Source organism: Morchella sextelata (genome assembly GCF_020137385.1).
Source record: "Morchella sextelata strain SCLS chromosome Unknown scls_23, whole genome shotgun sequence".
NCBI lineage: Eukaryota > Fungi > Ascomycota > Pezizomycetes > Pezizales > Morchellaceae > Morchella > Morchella sextelata.
Genome location: NW_025408638.1, coordinates 552,407 through 566,217, shown reverse-complemented (window position 1 = coordinate 566,217; position 13,811 = coordinate 552,407). Strand labels below are relative to the sequence as shown.

At 51.8% G+C, this 13,811-nt stretch overlaps 4 protein-coding genes across 4 annotated transcripts; 3 read left to right on the top strand and 1 right to left on the bottom strand.

Moving 5' to 3' along the window:
- Positions 1–2,866: 2,866 nt before the first annotated feature.
- Positions 2,867–7,584, bottom strand: H6S33_007386 (uncharacterized protein; the record flags this gene model as incomplete). Its single annotated transcript, XM_044838730.1, has 4 exons — positions 2,867–2,956; positions 3,064–4,944; positions 5,031–5,954; positions 7,516–7,584. 4 exons carry the CDS (start codon positions 7,582–7,584, stop codon positions 2,867–2,869), a joined length of 2,964 nt encoding a protein of 987 aa, XP_044688922.1.
- Positions 7,585–7,832: 248 nt separating this feature from the next.
- On the top strand, positions 7,833–10,263 carry H6S33_007385 (uncharacterized protein; the record flags this gene model as incomplete). Its single annotated transcript, XM_044838729.1, has 3 exons — positions 7,833–7,835; positions 7,894–9,047; positions 9,132–10,263. The coding sequence occupies 3 exons, from the start codon at positions 7,833–7,835 to the stop codon at positions 10,261–10,263; spliced, it is 2,289 nt and encodes a 762-aa protein (XP_044688921.1).
- Positions 10,264–10,884: 621 nt separating this feature from the next.
- H6S33_007384 (uncharacterized protein) lies at positions 10,885–12,982 on the top strand (the record flags this gene model as incomplete). Its single annotated transcript, XM_044838727.1, has 5 exons — positions 10,885–11,457; positions 11,510–12,178; positions 12,234–12,407; positions 12,557–12,782; positions 12,888–12,982. Coding segments are annotated over 5 exons (1,737 nt in total), but the record flags the coding sequence as incomplete, so codon positions are not given.
- A 65-nt stretch (positions 12,983–13,047) lies between these two features.
- On the top strand, positions 13,048–13,308 carry H6S33_007383 (uncharacterized protein; the record flags this gene model as incomplete). The annotated part of the gene is made up of 1 exon (XM_044838726.1): positions 13,048–13,308. A coding segment is annotated over one exon (261 nt), but the record flags the coding sequence as incomplete, so codon positions are not given.
- Between the last annotated feature and the right edge of the window lie 503 nt (positions 13,309–13,811).

Genomic DNA, 13,811 nt, shown 5'->3' with positions numbered 1-13,811 from the left:
TTAGCATCCGAGCGACACCATTTCCAGAGATGATTCTTCCGGCCACATCGCACGCAGGCACCATCAGTCCTTCGCTGGTCCTGGACCGTCTTCGGGACGCCTTTGGTGGCTTCGTCATCGTCGTGGAATACTGGTTTATTCCCGGATTTTTCTGTGCTGGTGTTTTTCTTCGCTCGTCCTTTCTCCTTCTCCTCACCTTGAGCCTTCCCCTTGATCTTAAACCCCCCCTTGTCTTTCTGCCGTAAGTTCCCACCATTATTCAACTCCTTTCCTCTCGACTCCGCTCTCCCCAACATCTTCATTTGCTCTTGGTAAGACTCGTGAGCCTTGCCAGCTCGCTCTAGTTGCTGGATATACTCGGAATCGTCCTCGGTTGGATCGAACCGTGAGTGGCGCTCCCGGATTTCGTTCGGTAGCCCTTGGAGCAAAGCGGTGCGGTAGGATGCCCCTTTCATCTGAGCATGCTGGTTCATTATCTCCATCCTCGTTAGGTAGTCACCGATGTTAGCAGAGTACTTAAACTGCTGCATCTTCATCGCATTCTCCATAGCTTCCTGAGTGCTTAGGAAGCGCTTCATGACTTCCTGACGGAACCGAGCCCAAGTGGCATAGTTTGCCCCATCCGGGCCTAACATTTTAGTTTCGATGTATTCCATGAATCATTCCTTTGCTAACCCACTCGTATACGTTCCGGCAAAAAGTACCTTGTTCCTATCCTTCCGGAACTTATTTGGCCTCTGTAGAAAGTAGATCTCACACTCCATAAGCCAATGCCGCAGGTTGTGTTTCCGGGCGTTGTCAAACTCGAAGGGTATTTTAGCGAGCGAATCTACCATATCTTCGTCTTCAGGCGGCGCCGAATTCCGGTTCCCGCCTCGGTTCACCCTCCAGTTCTTCCTTCCGTACGACCACTCGCTATTATCGTCATCATCGTCGTCGGAAGGTTCTGGATCTCCCCCAAGGTTTCCTCTTGGTGGGTTCCGGGGAGGTTGATTTCCACCATTCCCTCCGACTGGGGCAGCTCCTACCGGTCGCCTTCCACTATTTCCCTGTACTGGGCCGGCGTTCTCCCGTTGCTTACCTCCATTTCCTCCTACTGGGCCAGCTCCTTCTGGTTGCTTGCCGTTCCCTGAGGTTTGGGGGCCGGCATTTTCGGGGTTCTTGCCATTGCCAACAGGAACCGTTTGGGGTGCGTTAGGATCTAAGGGAGCACTAGCCATGGAGGGGGCTACCGACAAATGTTGTCGTAGTCGTTCCTCCATCTCGGCTATCCCTTGGTTTTTTACTTCATCGGACTGCTTGAATTGCGCAAACAGCTCCCGTTGTTCCCTTTTTTCCTGCTCTCGCTCCTCTTGTACGGTCCTCAGTTGTCGTTCCGCCTCCAACAACTGGTTCTGGGTATTTTGATGATTTCGTTCCAGAACCTCATGGTCGGCGGCTCGTGTGGCTTCTTGTACTTGTCGAACATTCGCCACGAGCTCGAAAAGCGATTCGAGATGTTGCTTTCGGGCAATGGCTTCTTGCCGTGCTTTCTTATCCAGGATCTGCCCACTCCCTTGCACTTGTTCCTGGAGGTTTTGTAACTGCTGCCAAATGGCCTGTCCAGCCGTACCAAGATACCTCATTTGTGCCTCATGGGTATCCAAAAACTCCTGCATACTCCTCGTGAACTGGGCTTGAGCAGAGCGTTTACTCGATTGCCTAGTTTGTGTAGAGGGTCCTCCCGTAAGTAGGGGATCTGGGCTAGCAGCCCTCGATATTACCATAGAATCTTCCCCTCCGGCCTCCTCAGTTACGGCTGAGGTATCTATGAAATAATTATCCCTTCTGGTAGTCATTGTAATAGGGGATATTAATGATAGTTTCTTCTTTTGAGGTGACTTCGTTACTCCAAGTGAACTTGTGAGTAACAATATACTGTGAGGGATGCGTACCAAATCACAAGAGTACACTACGCAGAGCTCAGAGTTCGGCTAACAGCTACAAAGGTAGAAGTCTCCAAGGTCTCTTCAGTCAAGGTCGAGTATGAATCTCCTTGATCCGATACGGGCCCCGCGAGCTACGTTATCAACAAAGATTCACTAGAGTTAGCGGATAGTAATCGACCGTCTTCGACGTAATAGTTCAGGTAGAGTACGAAGTCACGATAGAGTAAAGTATAAAGAATAATGTAGTCAAATAGAGTTGTAACTCGCGTATCAACGATTTATATTGTTAAGACTCTGATTTCGCCGATGATAGTTTGGCTAGTCAGTGAATGAAACAGTATTTATATCCCTCGCTTATGTCTCGAGGGCCCAGTCTACTAATAATACAGAATACACTCGGGGCCTACCCGAGACCCTGAAAAACAACCAAGAACATTTAACTCCTAAGTCCGTAACCCAAACTCCTAAGCCCGCTGAAACCCCTCAACCTATTTACCCATTCTAATGCACGTTTCCCTGTCGAGGTTTCCTCTCCATCGGCCGTCTGGTGGATAATCGTCAGCATCGGCTATTCGTAGGTCTCGGACGACAAGACTACCTACTCAGGCCTCTTCCCACATCGCTTTCCCACATAGCAGAGTCCTCTCATACCCACAGGTACCGCCGATAGGTACTCGGTCGGCTGGTAGCTTGCGCCGATTCGCTCCGGGTGGTCCGATCTTCGATCCGATTGATTCCAGCTGTCCCTCATATATCCACCGGTACCAAAGCACACCCCTCCGGCGGTTTGACGCTCCGGGGGTTATTATTGGGGTCGAAAACGTGTTTTTTATGACTCCGTGTTTTGGTCGTATATTGGTCGCACCACACCCCGCGGGTGCGGTCCAGAGTTGTCATTAGCGTACAGAGGGTATTGGGGTATCTACTGGCCTTTTCTCTTACTTCCCGTAAATGCTTGACATGCCCGTAACAGGGCCATTCCTAATATACTCCGAATATTCACGACCCACATCCTCTTCCTCCTCCTCCTACAGACCTTCAGCAGCCCATGTGAGCTATCAGCGATACCACGATCCTTCGCCTCAAGCAGCTCAACTACACATAGTCTATGTGCGCGCCCTGTGCTATCCCGCACCTTGAACAGAGCCTCCACACGTCCTGGTAAGCGTCCCCGAAACACTCCCCACTGCTCTGAGGAACCTACCGATACCCATGCCCAATCCTTTCTTATTTTCCCCTTCCCAAAAGATGCTGTTCCCGTACACCTGATGTTGTGAACCTCGTATACGTCAGGCCTTTGGAAGATTGGTATCGGAACCTGCAAGCATGTGAAAACCTCCACCCGGCGCTCCAACATGCTCTCAGAGCTTCCGGCAAAGCTCTGAGAGCATCCCGCATCCTCGGCATACTCCTTTATCAGACGATATAGCGTGAGATGGCTCATTTGCAGTCCGTCTGCCACGTTGAAAAGTCTTTCCGATTTCGCGGAGGGGTTGCAAAGACGCTTCAGGGGCAGTCCGCTTTCTACTATTGAGCGTTCATTTGGCGTTTTCTTGCGGTCCTCGATCTTGAAAATGTCGAGCAACTCCTTGAGGTTATCCCCATGGCTCCAGAGGATGTCGTCAGTGCTCTCAGAACCTCCGACGATGTCTTTCAGATTCAGAATTCGAATCTCTAACGCCAATCGCCTCCCTCCATAGTCCAGTATCTGCGTCGCAGCATCAACCTTGTTGGACGCTCTGTAAGCTTCTTTTACCTGCCGTACATGGGCAAGCTCGCTGACGTCCGTGGAGTATTGAGGAATGCTACCAAAGCGCTCAACGTGCTCCCGGTAGTGCATTAAGACGTGCAATTTGATGAAGTTGAAGTGCGATCTTTCCCGAATCTCCCGGATCTCCTCCAAGCCTCGCTGGGTGCTCTGGGAGCCACTAATTGCTTTCGTTCGATCTCTCGCATCCTTTAACGTCTTCTTGTACGCCCTGAATTCTAAAAAGATATCCTTGTGTTTATGGAAATCCTCGAGATAGCTCTCCATATAGTCCAGTGTGCTCGTTGTATGACTCCCATATTGCGCCATTAAGTGGAAGTCTATTAGGCTTCGAACGCATTTCAAAGCTTTTGCGAAGTCGCTCCTGACAGCCACTCCCGGGTTTCTCAGAGCAGCCGCGAGTGCTCCTAGAACGACCCGCCCCAGATTCCGCATCTCTTTCCCTTGCCATTGGGTGGTAGAACGATATGCCTTGTTTGGTACTGCTAGTCCAGGGTAAGGCGCAATCGAAGCCCAAGCTTTGTCGAATTCCTCCAATCGATGATGCTTCTTCAAGAAACCCTGAATCCACTCCATCATGTGCTTCAACATCCCCAGGTAAATATTGTGCAGTATGTCCGGTTTATTGAGATCGTACGGATTAACCCTCGGCATACCCCAGAAAGCATTGAAGAGTGTTTTGACGGATCTCCCAACAAGGTATTCTACCGGTTCTAGATTGCCCGGGTTCTCGCCAAATAGCTGTACCCTCTCCCTGTAGTCCTCGTGATTGCGCATAGAGCTTCGACGAGTGCTCCCAAGATTGTGAAACTCCACCTCGCATCTCGAGCAAGCACGAGTGCTAATGTTTCGCAAGTTTGAATGTTCGGGTTGATCGGCGATCCAGCCCGAGAGCACCGGAAAGCATAGTCGTTCGTAGCCGTCGGCGCATTTGATTAGCTCGCCCTCCTGAGAGCACTCGCGAATGCTTTGAAAGATCTCCCCAAGGGCACGATGCAGTGCCATTTGACTCTGACGTCTTAAAACGGAATTAGCGAGTGTTGTATTCTTTCCGAGCTTCGGTGGCACTGGTAGCAGCCCTAGGAGAATGAATGAATGCCCTGTGGGCTTGTTGCGCACCGACGACTTGATGTTCCCGATGGTAAGATAGATTGGCCAGGCTTTCTTGTCCCCGCTGAAATTTGTCAGATGTGTGCCATCCGACGCGCAGATAATTGGTACGACAGTGGACCCCTCCGGTAACGTATTCTGTCGAGAAGACATTAGCGACTGCTCCTGTAGCATCATCGACTGCTCATAGAGCACCTCAAGTTGACAGGGTGAAGTTTACGAACCTGTATCTCCCACCACCAATCTCCTGTATGCATTTCCCCGTACATTCGCTCGCCGAATTCATTATGCTCCACCACGGGCGAATACACCAATGACTCCCGGAAGGCACGTTGCCCTAGAAGATATCGAACGACTACCATTGGATCCCGGTAGTAGGAAGAGATCTTCTCCCCCCCAATATCCACCTCCGAATGATTCCAGCTCGCCTTTCCCAGTATATCGTTCATTTCCTCCAACCTCTTGATAAAACCCCGCCCAGTGCTGTAGGAGCACTCGCCACTACTCGGCGGAGCGTGTAGAAAGAAGCTGTCGATGTTCCCCTGTGAGGCTTTGGACAGTGTGAAATAGCGTGCGATTCTGAACTCGTATGCTGACCGGAATGGGTGCCATGGGTATTGGAGAAGGCTCTGTGAGCACTCGTCGTAGTCCTCCGAGCGGTAAAGTGGCTCCCCAGCACCCTCGTAAACTGTCGTAGATGCCCTACTATGCCCATTTGAATCGCCATCTGCCTCTTCCATCATGAAATATGATTCGGATTCGAGGTCCGAATTGTTACCCGAATCTTGGTCGAAAATGTCCGACTCTGAATCGTAATGCGTGTCTGAATAGTAATCGGGAATGCTCTCTGGGCTCTCGTCAGTGTTGTCGGGGGTCTCTGCAGGTTGATCGTGCTCCAGCAGTGAATATTGATTTCCCAGCCATTCATCTGCTTCCAAAGGATGGATCGTTCGAAGATGTCTGTCAAAATTCGCGGAGGAGCTGTACCTCTTGCTGCAAAAAGGGCAAGACGATTTCATTGGACTCGAGAATTTGCAGTCTGCCAAGGCGGAGGCTCTTTCCTGCAGGCGGAAGTGCTCTACGAACGATTTGTCATCCAATGAGGCTCTCGCCGCCAAGCGGTTGTGCAGAGTGCTGTTACGGGCATGCTAAGCATTTACGGGAGTAAGAGAAAAGGCCAGTAGATACCCCAATACCCTCTGTACGCTAATGACAACTCTGGACCGCACCCGCGGGGTGTGGTGCGACCAATATACGACCAAAACACGGAGTCATAAAAAACACGTTTTCGACCCCAATAATAACCCCCGGAGCGTCAAACCGCCGGAGGGGTGTGCTTTGGTACCGGTGGATATATGAGGGACAGCTGGAATCAATCGGATCGAAGATCGGACCACCCGGAGCGAATCGGCGCAAGCTACCAGCCGACCGAGTACCTATCGGCGGTACCTGTGGGTATGAGAGGACTCTGCTATGTGGGAAAGCGATGTGGGAAGAGGCCTGAGTAGGTAGTCTTGTCGTCCGAGACCTACGAATAGCCGACGCTGACGATTATCCACCAGACGGCCGATGGAGAGGAAACCTCGACAGGGAAACGTGCATTAGAATGGGTAAATAGGTTGAGGGGTTTCAGCGGGCTTAGGAGTTTGGGCTACGGACTTAGGAGTTAAATGTTCTTGGTTGTTTTTTCAGGGTCTCGGGTAGGCCCCGAGTGTATACTGTATTATTAGTAGACTGGGTCCTCGAGACATAAGCGAGGGATATAAATACTGTGTCATTCACTGACTAGCCAAACCATCATCGGCGAAATCAGAGTCTTAACAATATAAAATCGTTGATACGCGAGTTACAACTCTATTTGACTATACTTTTGAAATACTTTACTCTATCGTGACTTCGAACTCTACCTGAACTATTACGTCGAAGACGGTCGAACATCATACGCTAAACTCTAGTGAATCTTTGTTGATAACGTAGCTCGCAGGGCCCGTATCGGATCAAGGAGAATTATACTCGACGTTGACTGAAGAGACCTTGGAGACTTCTACCTTTGTAGCTGTTAGCCGAACTCTGAGCTCTGCGTAGTGTACTCTTGTGGTCTGGTACGCATCCCTCACAAGTGCTCTACAGAGTGCTTGCTGCAGAGCGCTCGCCAAGTGATTGTGAGCCTTGCGCTCGCACCTCCACCATAGCGAGGCTGATTTTGACGTCATACATCTCCAACGGAATAATGCAAACACAAACACAAGCATACAACGAGAAGAAACAACAATCACCACAATCATGCCGCCAACGATGCTCCGTTCTACCCTCTCAGCATTCGCTCTCTCTCTCTGAGCACTCGTGGATGCTATTCAGATCATGGAGAGACCATTCTCACCGCCAAATTCGATACTAATATCGGATATGCGCTCAGAGGATACACACTCTCCGACTCAGCTTCATAGCGTACAGAGCCCCGACACCAACAAGAACACAAACACCAACCCAACATAGGAATCCAATCGACACCACTGTTGGTACTACCGTCAGAGCATTCCCGAGTACGCATAGAGCATTCATCTACGTCATTCAATTGAATCAAACCTCCAGAGTAGAATCTTCGAGTGCGCCTAGAGCATTGATCTACGTCATGTATTGGAGCAAACATTCAGCACGGCTTGGAGCACTATATGCAGCACTGGTGGGAGCGCCCGGGGTTGCTCGTACAGTACCCGAGGATGCTCGTACAGCACCCGAGGATGCTCGTATAGCACACGGGGGTGCTCTCGGAAGCATGATGAGCCCTGGAATAGCTGATTGTATTCGGTATAAGAGCACCCTTCTCCTCCTTCCAGATCGTGAGAGCTTCCTAACCATCTTCCAGCGCTACCTATCACTTCAAGCCCCTCCCTGCTATCTAAGCTTTCAAGATACCTCTGGAAAGCGCATTCAGCTCACTTTTCAAGTTTAGGCTTCAACTTGAAGTTTCAAGTTTCGTTTCAAGTTCAAGCTTTCAAGCTGCACACCTAGCGATCATATATAAGATGGTATATCCTCCTTAATCCTATTGCTTTCAGAACCATACTCATCACATATTCACTATAGCCTTCATCCTCCCCTCAGGGCACTCCAGAGCGCTCACAGAAGAAGCGACATCGCGATCCAGACACCGACGAATCAGATAGCAAAAAACGCCGAAGGAAGGAAAGGAAGGAGAAGAAGAAGGAGAAGAAGAAGGAGAAGAAGGAGAAGAAGAAGGAGCAGAAGAAGAACGAGAAGTCCTCCCCTTCCTCGTCTCGCAAAGAGCAGAAAAGCCTCCAGCCTATCCCAGAAGAGATAGAAGAGACACCCCCGCCGCAGTCGTCGTCTTCCCGGAAGCATCCCCGAGTGGTTTCAAGCTCCCGACAGCACTCGTCACCGCCCCCTCAGCACTCGTCACCGCCCACTCGGCACTCGAGACTCTTCCCAAAAGAGTGGGAATCAGTGCAATCTGAAGCCGAGTCCGACAGCGAAGGTTCCGCAGCAGGCACAGCAGCAGGCCCAGCAGGCCCAGCAACACACTCCGCAAAGCGCTCAGCAGCACGCACAGCAGCAGGCCCAGCAGGCCCAGCAACACACTCCGCAAAGCGACCAGCAGCAGGGACAGCAGCAGGCCCAGCAGCAGGCCCAAAACCCCAAAGAGGACGAGCACTTCAACGAGTCTCCAGCACTTCCCCAGAATTGGGCAGCTCGCCGCCACAACCGTCGGGCCCTGTCCGTAGAACCGTACTCCCAATTGGTGCCCCTGCTCCAGAAGCAGTCGCCAGTGCTTCACAGAGCTCTCAATCCCGAGGTCGCCGTCGGCTACCAATACCTAGTTCCCCTCCACCGGCAGAGCAGAGGCAAAGCCGCAGAGATCGTGCCCCAGAAACTCCCCCTCGTGCCCCAGAAACTCCCCCGCGTGCTCAGGTAGCATACGCCAGTGCTCCAGAAGCATCATCCCCAATCTCTCAAGCCCGATACACCAGCAGAATGACTGAGGCAAACAAAGCAAAGATGGCTTTAGGTTTGATCAACCTCCCTAAATTGTACACTAACATCCGCAACAGCCTCAAAGCGGAGATGCAGAACACCGGTTGGGTCAACAAAACCGTTTCCGGAGCAGCAGCGTTCAATGCTCTATGCCTCCATGTGTTGAACATACGCCCTCTCAGTAGTTTCCTGCCTATGTGGAACGGAGGCGATTCCGCAACCCGCAGAGCACTCGCGCACGCTTTGAAGTGACTCATCGGTGATGTTGGGCAGAAGGAAAAGCTATCGAGGGGGCAGGGAAATCGCGAGTATAAAGAAGTTGCTGACGATAGCGATGATGATGAGGATGGTGGTCTGCCCGCCCAACGCTCTAAGAAGCGTAAACGGGACCCAGTGTCCGCAGATCTCGATAGACCTTCCATAATGGTTACGGTGGTAGACCCGGATGCTCTACGAGCATTCTCCAGGGTTGCCCCGCCCCCTATCTATGACTGGAACCATCGACGAAATCAGAATTCGTTCATTGGAGTTCTGACCAAGATAACGTTTCCAGGGCTCTGCAATTTGATCCTGAAGCACACCCCACCCGGCAGAGCAATCAGGAGTATCTGGGGAGCACTCGATAACATTCCACCGGCATCCAATCCTCCTGTTCGGCCGATGGAGGTGCAGATCACTGATTCGGAAGAGGTCGAGGGTTGGTTGAAGAATAGCGTTGGCAGGCCTCGGAGGATACTGGCGGTACTCCACAGAGTGGGCGCGGGTGCTAATTTGGGTGGTGCTGAAACACCGCCGCTGACACGAGCATTCCCTCATATCGAGGAAGACGATTACACCACGATCGATATTCCAGCAGAGGACTCTGATTACGAGGAGGGAAATCACCGCATAAATGCTAAAGGACTGAGGGTATATTTGCCCAGAACTGATGCCAGTAATCAAAGGCTAATCCAGACTCTTGTTAGACGTCGCGATAGACAGCAGGATGCTATCGACGACTTAGACCCCAAATACCTGAGGAAGTATCCTCTGGGTGTAGGGGTTGCTGACGCAAACTTTGCACAGGGAGTAATCTGGACGCCTGCCGGGATAGCAGCCAAGAGAGCTGCTGACGCACTCGCGGCTGCTGCTGGAGGCGGTGGTGGTGGTGGTGGTGGTGGTGGCAATCCTCCTCCGGGCGGTGGTGGTGGTGGTGGTGGTGGTGGTGGTGGTGGTAATCCTCCTCCGGGCGGCGGTGGTGGTGGTGGTGGTGGTGGTAATCCTCCTCCGGGCGGACCTCCTCCTCCTCCTCCTCCTCCTCCTCCTCCTCCTCCGGGCGGACCTCCGGGCGGTGGTGGTGGTGGTGGTGGTGGTGGACCTTCTGGAGGCGGTGGTGGAGGCGGTGGTGGTGGTGGTGGTGGAGGTGGTGGGCCAGCTGGAGGCGGTGGAGGCGGTGGTGGTGGTGATGGTGGTGGGCATCATTAGTCTCCTTTGGTAAAGTCTCTCACCACTCTTCCTGCGGATTTCTCACTACTAACCTTTGTAAAGCTGTACAGATTGCTCTCTGAGCACTCGCGACTGCTACTGAGATGGAGGAGGTGCGGTACGATTTTATGTTTTGGATTTCCTTTGTCTTGCGAGCATATATGAATTGATGGGTTTTTGAATAGCAGTATGGAGTGCTCTCTGAGCACTCGCGAGTGCTACTGAGATGGAGGTGCTGTACGATTTTATGTTTTGGATTTCCTTTGTCTTGCGAGCATATATCAATGGATGTGTTTTGTCGTATTAGATCAGATTAGATGAGATTAGATGAGATTAGATTAGATTAGATTATTCCGTGTCGTAATTGCATTGCTTTTATTTCAGAGTCGAGTCAAACTCCTAGATTGCTCTCAGAGCACTCGGTATTGCTTCAGAAAGTGCAAAGTGCAGTAAAACGAGTGATTACAAATGATGCGGTTGAGCGGATCCCTGCCGTAGGAGGATTAGCCGTGCAAATTCTTCTTGATTAGCGGCGCAAATTTTCTCGCCAAGAATTGATTTCTAATCAAAGATACCGCGAGTGCTCCTAGAGCACTGAGGATATTCCTGCTAGCCATCAGAATGGCTCCCACCAAGCGCTCCTCCGGTTCAGCACCTCTTGCCCCAAAGCGCCCACGACTCCCAAGACGACCTGAAGAACATGAAGATTTACTGACTGACGAGTCTGAGATGCCTTGCCGACCATTGACTCCACTGCCAGCCCGCACTCGGAGTAGTCAGTCGACAACCGCCCCAATAGCGCGTAAAGGGCTTCTGTGTTCTACCGACACATCCACTGGAAGAAGCAGCCCTAGAAGGGTAGAATTCCATCTCCCCGATGGCAATACTGACAGCGTTGAAGTGCAGGAGCATCAGGAGGATGTGCCAGAGGTGGAGGAAACCGCCGATACCAGCCACTCGGAGTATGATGACTCCCCAGAGAACGCCCAGGAGAGCTCTGAGGAGAATCTGGATGACCCGGAGGAGTCGGAAGAACCTCAAGCCTCCACTCAGCAGAGATCCCAGAGTACGGGGAAGAGGCCTCGTACAGTGCAGCCGACTACTGCCAGAGCACTGGGCAATGCTCGGAGGAGACCAACCGGAGCGGTAGCGGAGGTTATTGCTTCCTCCGACGTGTCGGTGGATAAGGTACAGGTTCGACTCCATCCCACCCATTAATGTTAAGGACAAAACGCTAACGATTCAGAGGGGAGCATGTCCGGGTGCAAAGGTAGTACGGAGAGCAGCTCCCACTTCGGCACCCAGCCAGAATGCATCCCAGAGAGCACCGCCAATACCCACACAGTCTAGGCCTTCTGAACCTGTTTATTATCATGATTACAGCTCTTCGACGCGCCATATCGATCTTTCCTCATTGCGCTCTCGATACGGGGAGTCCTCACCTACTTACCGCCCCTATCGTTCCTCCCCGCCTTTTGAGGGCGTTGGCGAGAGCTCTATGAGCAGTCCCCGGATTCCCTCAAGCCCTAAGGTATATTTACCAGAAGCGCAACCAAGAGTCTACGATATTGCACAGCTTTCGTCGTCTATTAGGGAAGGAAATGCTCCTATAGCAGAAAGCGAGGTTTGTAGTATTCCCGATAGCACTGACGACTGCTTTGAGAGCACTGTTAACATTCATGCGAGCAACCTATCTCAGAGATCCTTGTTACCTAGCTCGAGGAGTGCAAACGTTCTCTCAATGCAAGCTCAGAGGATTGAGAAGGAGTGCAGCACGCTAATCGGGGACCACACTCTTCTACATGAGCCTTTTCCACCTGCAGCGAGGCTTTCGGTACTCGTAGTGAACATGTGGGCAGCTGCCAGTCGCAGGGTGGGATGTGCGGTAGATCTGGACGAGGTCGTTATCAAACAGGTGAATGCCCTTGAAACGTTGACGAGTGCTCTGGAAGTGTAATTGACAACGATAGGTCAGAAGTCTACACTCCCGAGTCCGTTCGCATTTGATGCACGAGGTTAAAGGGCGCCTGGCGGATTCGACCATCTATGGGCTTGGAAAGCTCTCGAGTCCTGAGGCGAGGGCTGCTCAAGTAGAGTATCTTTTAAAGAATGATCGCTTCTTGAGCCCTGCGCAGCATTACGAGGTATGATCAATCCCTAGAGAGCACCCGGGGGTGCTAAGAGAGCACTCGGGTGTCAATGACCAGAGAGCACTCGGGTGTCAATGCTCGGAGAGCACCTGGACACCCGGAATGCTTGGAGAGCACTCGCGAACGCTGCTAACAGATACTAGACCTACCGTCTACGGTTTCTTGCGCCAGAGATTATCGACATATTGTACTATAAATACTTTGATGGGGTCAGGATGCGAGCGGTAAAAGACCCCGAGTTCCTAGAGCGGATTACCCCTACATTTATTTGCCTGATATCCACTGCAATTTGGCATGGCATTCGGGCATGGTCAACGGGAACATACGTGAAGCCTGACCATTTCCAGTCACAGAATGAGAGTGTTGTCAGTAAGCATCCCTGATCCCCTTACAGCTATAGCGAGTGCTTTGAGAGCAGTAACAGATGCTTCCAGAGCTATAGTGGATTCGCGCGCTGACATTGCACACGAGTAGAAACGTTCAACAGGATGAGCAACACATGGAAGGGGAGGAGTAGGCAGAATCAGGAGGCAACGTTGGAGGTGATCAAGGATAACCTCCGGGAGAAGGTATGCTATAGATGGGTGCTACAATGGCGGAGTGCTCTTCTGCATATGGAGGCTAACCTTGATAGATACGAGAGAAGAAGGGTATCACTATTGAAGTGATACCGGAAGATGGATTTAGCGAGGACGACGAAGCGTTAGCGGCGGATCTTGCGGCATTCCGGAATGCTCGGAGAGTACCCCCGAGTGCTCCAGGGGATATCTCCGACAACGGTGACGGCCAGGAAGAGGTGGTTCAGGCTCAACTTCGGGGCATTGAAGCGGAAGAGGAAGGCGAGGAGGATGAAGATGAGGATCGCGAGGGAGGGGAGGAGGAAAAGGATCTGTAGGGCACCGGCGAGTGCTTTGGAGCGCAATGGCGAGTGCTTTGGAGAGCAGCGGCGAGTGCTTTGGAGAGATACCTATATACCTGTATTATATTCGATTGGCGATTTCAACACGCTTGTAGTGTTAGTATTTAGTAATAGAATCACGGTTTTGGATGCTCTGCAAAGCAGTGCCTACTAAAGCAAAGAGTAGTATGCCTGGTAAAAACATGGCGCTGAAAGGTAAAATGCGGTGCGTCGGACGCCACTGGAGCAGTCGGGAGTGCTCCAGAAGCATTAGCGATATGCCCAGGAGTCCTCAGAGAGGTTCAGGATCGGACAAAACGCTTCCTGAGGCGTCGCGAGAGCTCCAGGAGCGTCCAGGAGATAGGTAGTAGTCTCAGGCGAGAGAACATTCCGTCGAGAGGGCGTCAGGCGAGAGAGCATTCCGTCGGGGTAAGCGTATCACTGTCGGGGCGCGTTGGGAGGGCTAGTGCGCGCCAGGGCGCGCGAGTAGCCTAGTGCGC